General features: G+C 34.6%; 1 protein-coding gene across 22 annotated transcripts in view; it reads right to left on the reverse strand.

Annotated features, from left to right (window-relative positions):
* LOC106061028 (dynein axonemal heavy chain 6-like) overlaps positions 1–13,744 on the reverse strand; it is a 108,271-nt gene that overhangs the window by 66,633 nt on the left and 27,894 nt on the right. For 20 of the 22 annotated variants that reach the window (XR_008773645.1, XM_056004080.1, XM_056004079.1 and 17 more), the window contains 10 exons: positions 13,073–13,285; positions 10,732–10,917; positions 10,343–10,539; positions 9,874–10,057; positions 8,684–8,911; positions 7,914–8,135; positions 7,564–7,711; positions 5,357–5,514; positions 1,248–1,379; positions 192–363 (listed from right to left, as the gene is read on the reverse strand). Coding sequence is in view for 21 of the 22 variants with exons in the window: in XM_056004080.1 (XP_055860055.1) it covers positions 192–363; positions 1,248–1,379; positions 5,357–5,514; positions 7,564–7,711; positions 7,914–8,135; positions 8,684–8,911; positions 9,874–10,057; positions 10,343–10,539; positions 10,732–10,917; positions 13,073–13,285 (1,840 nt within the window). In the remaining variant the exon portion in view is untranslated. The remainder of the gene's footprint in view (positions 1–191; positions 364–1,247; positions 1,380–5,356; positions 5,515–7,563; positions 7,712–7,913; positions 8,136–8,683; positions 8,912–9,873; positions 10,058–10,342; positions 10,540–10,731; positions 10,918–13,072; positions 13,286–13,744) is intronic. The other 2 variants (XM_056004090.1, XM_056004092.1) reach the window with 2 other exon arrangements.

Consider the following 13,744-nt stretch of genomic DNA (forward strand, 5'->3'; position numbering starts at 1 on the left):
TTCTGATTCATAGTATTAGTTGAACAATATTTTCAGTGGTATTTTAAAGCTATATTCATATCATCTTGCAATTAATTATAATTATATCAACAGTAATTATTATAATATGGGATATTGAAAATCTGCAAATGTCATAAAATTTTGTGGTTTAAATGCTTAGTAGCAGACAATTTATAAAGTAGAATGCTGACCTTGGACTACTTTAGACAGGTCTCTCAGATTGAAAACGTAGTGAGATTTGGCAGGTGTAGGAAGTAGGTCTGAGCTCATTCTAAAATAGAGTTCAACAGCTGAGTTAACTATTGGTTCAGCTAATGTACGGGCATTGCGAGAGAAGTCTAGTAAAAACCCATTGATGATTGCCTGGAAGTAAAAGTGAAGTCAAACATAATAGGCCCAATAACCTAAACAATGTTTTTATTATTAAGTAAATACTTTGTTCAATGACTGAAAGAGGCCAACAAAGTCTTTACCAAATGTATTTTAATTTACTAGTCAAAAAAGTTATATTTTATCTAATTATCTTTTTTTTTTCCACAAATAGTTGAAAACATTTTATATTTCAATAAATTGTAATTTATTTCAATGTGTGTTACAAGACAGACATTCTATCTGAATTGAAGATTAGAACATCCTAGTCCAGACCTGACAGGAGTGACCAACATGACAACATTCACAAATACTAAATGACCAGGCAGTTTACCCTGACATTTGAGAATATAGTCAATACAATTTACAATCACTATTTTTTAACTGAAAATATATATTACACTCAATACGGGATGGCTGCCTGGTCGTGTGGTTTACACGCTGGACTGTCATCTGGACTTATCGATGGTCCCGGGTTCAAACCCTGCCCGCTCCCGTCCCCCGTCATCCTGCGGGAGGTTTTTGGACTAGGAAGTAATTATCTTCAACTCTGAAGGAACATCCGAAATAAGTAAAACATTTTTTACAATATTAATATTTTAAGTATAAAATATCAATACCATTAAAAATTAAATTATAACATATTTAAGAGAGGCCCTTGTTAAAATAGTTGCCTGATGATACGGTAGGAGCTCTGGACTATTGTCTGAATGGTTCCTAGTTCAAACACTGTCACCCTCTTCCGCCTACCTGAGGGAGGTTTGGGCTACAATGTAATAATCTTTTAATTTTGAAGGAACATCGAAAACACATAAAAAGCAAAAAAACAAATATTGTACTAAAGAAAAGTATCAATAAAAAAACAACTCTGTACTTACTAAAAACATCTGTTTCAGGCTCATTTCAGTTGGGGATGGGATGGTGAACATGGAAAAATGTCGAAATAACCTTGGTGACACAGGATTTCTACCACCACCAGGAGGCGAACAGGCAGCAGCAAGGGTTACATCCTGTAACAGAAAAAATTGTTTGAGTCAGTGCACAAAGCTGTGTAGCAGTGCATCAGCTTTTTTTCTTTTAAAATGGACTAAAAGAGAATTTGAAAGATTATTTCATGGAATCTTGAACACAGGATTATTAAAGAAATCCAGTCTTGACCCGGAATGTCTAAAAAACTATCGCCCGGTTTCAAATCTTCCCTTCCTGTCAAAGCTTCTGGAGCGCATCGTGTTAGTGCAAATTCTTTCTCATCTTGAACAGTACTGTCTCTTGGAAGAATTTCAATCTGCATATAGGAAGTGCCGTAGCACAGAGACAGCAGTGGTCAGGGTACTAAACGACTTACTTCACAATTCCGACAAAGGCCACATATCAATTCTTTCTATGCTGGACTTGTCCGCAGCCTTTGATACGCTAGACCATGAAATTATGATGGCCAGATTCTCTGCAACTTTTGGTTTAGCAGGAGTCGTCCTAAAGTGGCTTGGATCCTACCTGACGGAACGCACCCAAAGTGTCGTTGTTAGCGGGACGGAATCAACAAGCTTACTTTTGAAGTACGGAGTACCCCAAGGATCAGTTCTAGGCCCAGTACTGTTCACTATGTACACATATCCACTCAGCGGTGTCATACGGCCAACCGGCATCTTATACCATTTCTTCGCCGATGACTCACAGTTATACGATTCATCAGTACCCTCAGAGTTGTCCCATCTGGCAGAGAATATCAGTGGTACCGTTGCAAGGGTGAGCGATTGGATGGTTGAAAATAAACTCAAGATGAACGAAGACAAGACAGAAATAATTAAGATTGGCACTAGGAACAATGTCTCAAAAGTTGAAAGCACAGATTCTCTCTTTATCACGAACTGCCATGTTCCTTTTGTTCATGTAGTGCGGAATCTTGGAGTTTTCTTCGACTCAACACTATCTTTCGACCCACACATAAATCAGCTCTGCAAAGGTCTTTATCTGCAGCTGCGCAGATTAGGCCAGATCCGACCATATTTAACAACGGAGTCAACAAAAACGCTAGCTGTGGCATTCATACTCTCCCGCCTTGACTACTGCAACGCCGTGCTAGCAGGTATACCTGATGACAAAATAGCCAAGCTGCAACGTATACAGAACAACGCCGCTCGAATAGTCCTTAAAAAAACTAGACAAGATTCTGCTACTACGCTCTTGCGCACGCTCCATTGGCTTCCCGTGAAAGCGAGAATCGATTACAAGGTCGCCACACTTTGTCATCAGTGTATATATAACAATGAGATGCCCTTGTACCTTAGCGAACTGATTACTCCATATGTCCCCCAGAGAACCCTGCGCTCAATGGACTCAACGCTTTTAGTAGTGCCACGTTTCTCCCTCAAAAGCTACGGTCTGCGTGCTTTTTCAGTTCACGGACCAAAGGTTTGGAACTCACTCCCCATTGATCTCAGACAGACAACATGCTATACCACTTTTAAGAAGAACATTAAGACCTACTTGTTTAAAACTTTTTTAGATTAACTGTTATTTCGGCAGTTGTGTTTATTTTTGTAATGTTGTTACAGCGCCTTGAGCCTACATTTTGTTTGTTAACAGCGCTTTATAAATAAAATTATTATTATTAAATATGTCCACTTTGCTGATTGTCAGTAATGGTTTCTCTGGTTTGATGATAGATTATTTTGTGAAAGCCTATATATCTCCATTGCCACACCTGTACCTTCTTGGCAGCACTAAATTCTCTAATTCTGATAATATAACTTCTGGTAGCCCAACTTTCACTTCAGAATAGATTCAGAAACAGGACTATCATTTCAAACCAAAATTCTTAAGTGAAATAAGCACTCAAAATATCTTTAAGACTGTTAAATATTAAAAGTGCTACTTGAAACTCTTTGCTGAGTGAAAATATTTGAATTAAATTGATCATCTGAACTTTTTTGTTGCAAAGCCTATTTATTCTCTTAACAAAATCTATTCCATCATTTAATGACATTAACACACACACACATATATACTTTTTTGGGGGTAAGTTTCTACAAGGCTGGAGGAGTAAAGATGATAAAGACACTTTTTAAGATTTGCAACAGGATCTGGCAGTCAAGAGACTGGCCCAAGCCCTGGTTTCAATCACTCATCATCACCCTGCTAAAAAAAGGCTATTTGCAACTCTGTCAAAACTACCATGCCTCATAAGCCATCCCAGCAAAGTCCTGTTAAAAATTATATTATACCATCTAAAACCAATAGATGACAAAAATTTTAGTAGGACAAGCAGGTTTTAGACAAGGTCACAGCACAACAGAAAAAAATCCTAAGCTTCAGGATACTCTGTCAAGTCTTAATAGATTTTAAGAAAGCTTTCAACATCAAACATTACAAAGGTACTGCAATCATTAAAGGAAGAAAAATTACTAACTTGTGCTTTGCTGAATACATAGATGGTCTGGCAGGGACTAGCTTACCTGTTGCTCAAAGACAAGACTTACACAGCATAGGGTATGCAAATCAATGTTGAAAAAACACTAATTATGACTCTAATAGCCAACAGACATTAGTATTGGAGGCTTAAAGAAAGTTGACAAGTGTCAGTAAATTTAAATACCTAAGAGCTATTGTTTCAGATAAAGAAACCAAAACTGAACTACTGGTCAGTTCACAGGAGCACTTGGTTAACTCATAGCAATTTAGAAAGACAAAGGTATAGCCCTCCACACTTAAATCAGACTTTGGTCATGGCCACATTTTTATATGCTTGAACTGCAGAACTATAGAGGAGGATCCTGGCCATAGATATATGCTATAGAATGATCCTAATTATCACATACAAAGACTGAAACATAAACAAAAGATTAGATACTGGATCACAATGACAATTGGGCCCAGAGATGACCTGCTAACCGCTGTCAATAACAGAAAACTAAAACTTTATGACCATATTCGTTTATGACCACAAGGTCTTCAGAGCTCGCAAAAAACTTTCTGCAGGGAACAGAACCAGGAAATAGAAGAGGCAGAAAGAGATAGGAAGACAACATAAAAGAATGGATGACCAATCATTGAAAGAGATTCTATTAAAGGCAAAAAAAAACAAACCCAGAGAGGAATGGAGAAAGACAGACAGATCATGCGTGGTGTCCCAACAGTTAAACAGGCTAAGGGATAGGTGAATTCTTTAAATGATATTTGCAATCACAAAATTGAATACTTTTACATTTATGTCTATTTAAAACAACTTTATAGTCTCTTCACAGCTTGTCAGTCCAAGGTGGAACTAGTTTTAATGATTTCAAAATTGCAGCCAAAGAGGGTTTCCAGTATGAGCCATTCTGAATCTTTTAAAATTATTTAACATTTTATATCATGGCGAGCCAGTATATTAAGAATGCTACCCTCTAAATATATAAAGGGTAAAAAAAAGTGGTCCACATTGCAAGACTCTCCCCATTGTTCTTTGGCTGTTGTTATCATTCCAGGTACATCAGTTTACAAGAATCGATTACAAGGTCGCCACACTTTGTCATCAGTGTATATATAACAATGAGATGCCCCTGTATCTTAGAGAACTGATTACTCCATATGTCCCCCAGAGAGCCCTATGCTCAATGGACTCAACGCTTTTAGTGGTGCCATGTTTCTCCCTCAAAAGCTACGGTCTGCAGGCTTTTTTCAGTGCACGGACCAAGGGTTTGGAACACACTCCCCATTGATCTCAGACAGACAACATGCTATACCACTTTTAAGAAGAACATTAAGACCTACTTGTTTAAAACTTTTTTTAGATTAGTTTTTGATTTCTATCGTCGTGTTTGTGTTTGTAATGTTATTACAGCGCCTTGAGCCTACATTTTGTTTGTTAACAGCGCTTTATAAATAAAATTATTAAATTATTATCATCAGTTTAATCAAAAATCTTCAACTCATACACATGCACTCAAACAGTAAACATTTTGTTATCCTTTATGAAAAAAAAAACGTTCGCAATTATTTTTAGCACCTGAATCTCTTTCCAGGTCATTGTTTCTCTGTCATATAAACCATCAAAGTCTAGATACTGTCGTAAAAGTTCAATAGGTGGCTGAGAGCCGTACGTGTCAAGTTTGGGCATGTTGAGATCGTCAATAAATATGACCACTCGTTTACCTTGAGGTGCACCTGTACACAAGAGAAAAACATGACAGAAGGACATGAATAATGAGCATTGATCAAAGTTTTGAGCAGGAATTAAGATGTAAGTATACCGGTACTTTTCAAGAGTTGTATGTTACTACTATGGTCTTGTATGTCAGCCATTAAGGATAGGATGGCTGCATGGTCATGCGATTTCCGCACTGGACTATCGTTCAGATTTATCAATAGTCCAGGGTTCAAACCCTGCCCGCTCCCATCCCCCTCATCCCGCAGGAGGTTTGGACTAGGAAATAATTATCTTCAACTCTAAAAGAACATCCCAAACATGTAAAACATTTTACAAATATGTAAGTAAAGGCGGGGCTTTAAGTCAAAAGGGCAGGTCGTCACAAATCCTCAAAAAACATAATTTGATGCGCTATCCAAAATGTAAGACTACAGTTGAGATGCTTATAGAAAGACATATAAATGATGATCAATTTAAGCCGCTACCACTTCTTTGTTCCCCACCCACATCTATTGGACTGTATTGTTTTTTTAATTGTTCTAAAAGTGGAGTTCAATTTTCTGAGATTTTGTAATTAAACATTTATACTACTAAAACATTAAGTCAGTTTTAGACTATTATGTCACAATGCATTAGTTAAACATTGAAATTGTTCTTATTCTTAATTTCAATCAATCAAAGAGTTACTGAATTTATTGTATTAAAAATTGCTCTAGGACATGTTGTCCAAGAGATGAAGCATGTGGGAAATATTAAAAGTACAATTAGGCTACAAGCAGATACCATGTCACTATGCTGTCATTACTCTGAACTACCTAACAGCACAATGTTATGTACAAAACAAAACTACAGTTGATGTGTGGAAAGCAAACAAGAAAAAAGAAATGCAGGTTAAATTAAGACCTGACAAGTTTTCTTGAAAGAACTTGAAAAAAAAACATTTAATGGTGCAACTGATCACTGCCTCAGAAACATTTCATGAGTTTACTAGGTAGACCTGAGAGAATCAGGACAAAAAATAACTAAAACTACATAAAGCATAGACTACAAATCAGCTTGCTGAGTTCATTGGGTCAGGGCATTATAAAAAGAAATGCCAAAGCTGAAAGGGAAAAAAAATTGTTGTAGCTGCTATTGGAACTGTCCAAAACAGGATATAAAAACCACTCTTTCACCACCAGCAGGTATATTGAAAGGACAAAGTCTATTTTTCATACTGCTTTTAGCCACAACCATGATCCAATTATGGTGATTTGTGTGTGGGTGATTTGTTACCCCAAGCCATGTAACTTTAAAAAAAAAAGAAAAAAAAAAAGAAATGTAGCCTATTTTGTTTGTTCTACTAATTGTTTGAATGCATTTGTTGCAATGTGTGAAGTGTGTTACTTATACATAGATGTAACCCATCCAGACATCATTTGTTAAACAGATGTAACCCATCCAGACAATCATTTGGGGCAGGGAACCACTCTAGATCCTTAAAGCATAGCTGGCAAAGCGTATCAAGTGAAAATAACTTTTTTTTATATGTGTTTCAAACATTGAAGATGTTATAGAACTATATGTGTGTTAGTCATTAAAGACATATATGTTAGTTTTTAAAAGATTTTTGTTGGTCATTAGAGAAGTGCATATTAGCAGTTGAACACAAAATGTTTGTTAGTAGTTGAGGAAGAACATGATCTCTTTCTCAACTTGCGCTCTTCATGTAAATTTTTTTTTTTGCAATAAGCCCCTGTCGATTCTTTTTGCACATAAGATCAAAACAGTAGCCTATATAGCCTGCAAACCTTGACTCAATTGGTAGGGTTTTGAAAATATAGAAAATTATTTTATTTTAAGTAATCAATTTTTAGCATAAAATGATATTTAATTTTATAATTACTGAAATTAATTTTAGTACTAAAAATATCTTGAGAGAGTAAATAAAGAAATTAATAAGTCAGGATATTAGCCAAAAAGACATACAAAAAAAAAAAAAAAACTGAGATCAGACATTTAGTTTAAAACATAAGACTATATAAGAAGTTAAAATGTTACAGTTATAGACAAAAAAATAAATTTACCAATAACATTTTTCTTTCGTTTCTCCAACTTCCCTTCAATAATTTCTTGAGTTCTTCCGCTGCTGGTTTGTGCAGAAAAGTTAATGTAAACTGGTACGTAGTTCATTCTCTCAGAGATGCGATCAAGTAAATCTCTTACTATCACAGACTAGAGCAAGTTGAAGGAGACAATATATTCATTCTTTCAGATATGCAGTCAATTATTTCAATTACACAAACATTAACCAATCAAGAAATATTCAGAAGTTGCAACATTTTTTTTTTAGTTATAGTTTAAACAAAAACATTAAATCAACATCTAATAATCATATCTTTAATGAAGGTAAATTGGTAAACTAATTTCATACTACCTTGCCCACGCCTGTCCCTCCTGTAAAGAGCACTGGTTTTTGAACAGAAAGTAACCGCTCTAGGAAGTAGCCATAACGTGCTGTGTCCACAGTGGGCACCATCATTTTAAAAAATGAAATGGATTTGTCAAATCGAAAGGATGAGACAAGACGTTCCCACAGATCCATTCTCTTTGAATCCACCTCAATGTAATAGCTCCATAAAGGATATGTTCCTGGCAGCTGAAAGGTTATATTAATAATAGAGAAACACTCCATCTTGCAAATAATTTCAATGCTCATAACTTCAGTATTGTTTTTAAGGACAACATAACATCAAATTTAAACAGAACATGTTGTCATTTCAATAGTACTTCAGCAGTGCATCTAGAATGCACTACATCTAGACTTCTTTCCAGCTACTAGATTACTCAATGAAGTCAGCTATAAGCAAGCACCAGTATTCAAAATGCACTCAAGACTCACCCATCTCTGTATCCAATCACAAAAACTATTTTTTATGCTTATAAAGAAGACTCCTTGGTGTACGTTTTGTTAATTGTTTCCTACTATCACTACCAATGTAGTCTTTTACTAGATGGGTCTAGTTTTTAATAAAGTCAATAGGTTTAGTGAGTAGAAGAAATATACCCAGTTCTTTAAGGTCCAAACTTGTTGTTATATTATCCAACAATGAAATCAACTCTGAGCCCGTTCAGCACTAAATTGTCTATGATGTATAAATAGAATATCTGATTGAAACTATCAACACATAATATTGTTTCAGTTACCTTGGCATCTTGATTTTCATCAAATTGTTGTCGTATAAACAGATCAAAAGCATCTCTGTACTCATCATTGAGGTTACCCCCAAGAGCCCAAAGGTAACAAAACACAAAGATCTGGCACAGAAATCGAAACATCTTGGAGGATTCTAGTGACCAGTCAAATTGACCAAGCTTGTAGAAGAAAATGGCTTCAAGCAACTTACAAAATGAGTTTATTTTGCTGATATCTACCTGGAAAATAAGAGTACAGATCTAAATGTTGAGAATTCTTAAGTCTACATTGAAACTAATTTGTTCTTACTGGTATGGATATAGTTCTTTAAGATACTTTGTATTTAATGCAACATCATTTTTAAAAAGCACTGGAATCTTTCTTGGCACCCTGATGGGTCAACCTTAGCTAATAGCATCTGCATGCTTCTATCATTACATTATTCACTACCTTCCATCTCTATCCATTTAACATTGTAATGATATAATCTTGAAATTAAAAAAGGTGAATACACATTATCATATACACTGCACAACATTTTTTTTTGTTAAATAATTAGAGTTTAAAAAAAATTTTGTTTGATTTTCAATATGAATAAATGTGTTGCCAATTATGTCTTAGTAACTCTTAAGCATAGCATCTATTACAATGTATTACAATCTATTACAATGGACACTTTGACTCCCCCCCCCCTAAAAAATAGAAATGTTATGTTTATGTTAGGGCAAAAATTGTGAAAAAAATTGCTACTTTTTCACATTTCTAGGACAATTCACACATAAAGGGGTTGACCAAACTTAGTGTATAGGTTCCCTTTTTTTTTTTTTTGTTTTAACATTTAAATGTCATAATTACATCAACATACAAAAATTACATTTCAAAATAAGACAAATCAACACACATTATCAGAAATATGAATCACTTAATTTAAATGTAACTAATTTTGATATAAGTGCATGAAAAAATAAGTCTTATATTGGTGGCCACTGTTTGTATTGAAATAGGTATAAATGAAATAAAAAAGTATATATGACTTTCAGTTTGTATAAGTTTAAATGAGTTTTAGTTTATATCACTAAAAAAAGGTAGGCTAAATATGACTAAGTGTAATTTTAACAAATGATTTTTTTCAGTACGTAATATGAACTAATAATGGACTTGGTCTCTTAATAGAATAATAACACAAAATTAAAATACTGACCTGGTTCATTGTCTGAGTACATTTTTTGGAGACAAATCTTAGACCATCTTCAACATAGATTTCAAAGAGTTTGAGAAGATAGGCAGGAGCCTCCGGGGACATATTTTTACCCCATTTATCAAGCCATGTTTTAACAAATGGTAACCACTTCAGTTCATCTGGGTCAACGTAAACCATTCCACACCTTCAAATGTGACAATCATCATGAAAATATATTAAAATCAAATTAAGATCAAGTTTTAAAACTAAGCAACAAAATTTAGACAAATTTAATTTGTGTAGCGAAACTGTGGTTATTAGATCCATGATTGATAGAAATATACAATGATAACATATTTGTAACAATTGGATGCTGAGCCAGACTGTCAAAGTAAAAGTCTTTCCTGGCATTACTATACAAAAATATCTTATTCAATTACAAATCTATATCTTAAACTAAAAATGAAGAAATGCAATCAGTAGCAAGCACCTGCTGACTGTCGCGGGTGAAGCTACGGCTAGATCCTGCACCTCAAAGATCATGTGGATGTAAGGTGTAAATTTGATTCTCTCACTATTGGCTAAGCATAACATTTTGTTGTCGTCTAACACTGTGTTCATGTTCTCTATCCATAATGCATCCACAGGGCCATCACATACTATCCACTGATGATCTTTGGTTGTGTCCTAAACAGTTCAAAATAATGCCAAATGTATTCACAGGCTAGTCACAATAATATACATTTACACTTCATACTCATGTGAATAATGTAACCTACTCTAACACTTATCGTTAAGTAAACAATATATTCTAACACTTATCTTAACGCAATATTTTCTTGCCAATTTTCAAACTAAATCTAACTGCTAAACTCTTACGTTGACACAAAACCTGACAGTCAGTCCCATGAGCCCATCTTTCCACTCAAGCGTTTGTTTGTCCACACCTCCATATAATTCATTCATAGTAATAGATTTTGGATTCATAACATACACATGAACTGGTTGATAGAATTCATTCTGTACACCTTGATTGTACAAACTGGTCAAGGCTTTTTCTAGAATCTAATGAAACAAGTCATCAAAACTTTAAAACATTTTTTTGCTTACATAGATAGAGTTATTATTGATTTAGTACCATGAAAATGAAGAAGAGGCAGACAGAGAAATCAATGGAAGGACAACATAAAAGAATGGATGGGCCTGCCATTGAAAGAGGTTCTAACTAAGGCAAAAGTCCGAGAGGAATGGAGAAAGACAGTTGATGAATCTTGCCCCAATGGTCCAACAGACTAAGGGATAGGTAAAGGTAAATTGATTAGAATTAAAATACATATTATACCTATTCTAATGTTATGTCTTTTCCAATGTAATATCAGATCTGATGCTTAATCTAATGCCTTAATAAGGTTGAAGCACACAACAATACACATTCACCAAACTGTAGACATTGGCAGTTAATCTTTTCATTCACAAAAGATGAACATTTTTTTTTTAAATTGTGTAAAAAAATATTATGAACAGAATGAAAAGTGTTTAGGTTACAAGCTAAATAGTTAGGAAGGAACTGCACCAAATAACTAGCAATGAGTCTGACTACCCTACAAAACATCAGGGGTGGGTAACAAAGAGCTCAGATCATTTAAACCAGTGATGCCCAAAATACGGCCCGCGGGCCAGATCCGGCCCGTGACGTGCTTCCTTCCGGCCCGCCAAAATGTCGGCACAAAATATAGAAAATCCCCCCTTCCCACCCTAAAAAAAATGTTGAAACTGTATTTTACATTAGTGTGTTCATGAAATAGGACTCAGAATATAGAATCTACTAGGAAAAGTGAACGGATCTTTACCTTTCTGTAGAACATCATACCATGCTAGCCGGCATGTTTGTTTTTATAAAGTGTGGCTGTATTCAAAACCAATAACAACAAAAACATAAACAGAACTTAAGGCGATTTTCTGAAGCGTACAAAGAAAATTCAAATATATCCCAGTAATTCAGTGTAAGTACTAGATCCTCGGGTCTCAAATAAAAGAGTTACAAGTCAATTTCATTACTTTTTTGTATCTTTTCTATCATGTGGCCCGCGACACTAGAGTTGGAAATTAAAATGGCCCGCAGATCGAATTGGGTTGGGCATCACTGATTTAAACAACTGCACGACAAAGCCTGCCAGGTGTCAAAATTTGTATTGAATCTTTTTACTTTCCTAATAACTTTCTTTTATTTTCTTTTTTTCATTTTAATGATGCTGTTAGAATATTTTCAAAGAAAATTTGGCAATAGTTAATCATTTTTTTATTTGGTTGAGTAAAAAATTTCAGATAACCCTTTAGCAGCTGTATGCATTGTAAGACATAATTGCCTTAAAATATCAGTGATGTCTTAACCTACACCTACATCATGAAATTGTGAAAAAAATTCTAAAAACTCAGAACCTGTCCCAAATTAGCTGAAACAAGATATGTATTATTTTACATCTGACAGTCCATCCAAAGATGAAAAAGAAGGCCAAACATTACATAGGTCTCACCAGCCAAATGAGGGGGCACAAAACCCTTTTGCAAAGCCCTCAGCCCCCTGGATGACAAAAGTGGTCATCATCAAACTACGATGGACGAACTATATATACATATATATATATATATATAAATGCTCTAAGTGTGAAAGATGGTCTTTAAAATATTTTTAAATTTGTTCAAATTGTTATACATAATTCCAAGGGAGGAGCCTTTTTTATTTCTTGTCTTTGTCTCACTGGTGCCACAGAGAAAGTTGATATTGAATGTGTTTAATTATTGATTGTTATTAACTTTCAATGTATAGACCTAAGAAACAAGGTCATTGTACAACAAAGGGACATAATGATTTGGATTTTAGGCACATCAGCACAATTTAGGCCATGTCGTGCCTGCAGTCCCTTAAGGACTACTCTCTCTCTACATAATCTACAACAGGGGCTAAATTCTATACAGTTAAATCATTAAAATCAAGGTCTATTCACAGTTAAAATAGTAAGGGTAGTAAAAATTTAATAATTTGGTAAAAATCTAATGTAAATAGTACATGTTCACAGATTCATAAATCAGATCTTTGTAGACAACCCTACTTCCCGGATAAAGCCCAGTACCTTCCCAGGGTCGACATTGTCGAATAGTGTTTTTAAGTTAGTGGCTCTAAAACACTACAATTAGAATGGCTACAAATGTAATACACTACCCTGTAAATTGTGGTCTTTCCACCCCCAGTTGGTCCAACTAACATAACACCATGTCTGACAATCATAGTCTCCAAGAACTGTATCACTTTCACAACTTGCGTGTCCACCACTTGGAGCTTCATTTCTAGTTGGATGTTCATGATCTCATCTTTCAGCTGGCCATAATCATGTTCTGGTATGTTAACACCAGGAAAAAGATCTGAAAGTATGGCCTGCAAAACATTATAAAACCACTCAGTGAACAAGTTTCATAACTTATTTCTTAATACTTTTTTTTTTATTCCACCCAAAAATATAATTTTTTAAAAATTTAGATTTATCTGTAAGAAATATTCTGGTTAATGCTGGTGATAAAACCATAAGAAAAACTTTCCACAAATGAATTGATAATTCATAGATAACAATATGTTTGTCTAAAAACTAATTGAAAGCTTAAGCTCCATGTAGGTAAATACACATTATTAACATGTAATATGAGTGATAATTTAGTTTATGGCATAATAATAATATACAGTTTTTACTATTGTATGGTTCAGTAAGCTTATAATCAGAAGTAGGGCCTACATGAATAGATGTAGTGGTTTATTAATCAACAGAGTGATTTATCCATTCATCAAATGGTTCACATTTATTACAGAGCTTAACGCTGTGGTTTTTACTTAATCTTTCTA

The sequence above is a fragment of the Biomphalaria glabrata genome, chromosome 11 (genome assembly GCF_947242115.1).
Source record: "Biomphalaria glabrata chromosome 11, xgBioGlab47.1, whole genome shotgun sequence".
Taxonomy (NCBI): domain Eukaryota; kingdom Metazoa; phylum Mollusca; class Gastropoda; family Planorbidae; genus Biomphalaria; species Biomphalaria glabrata.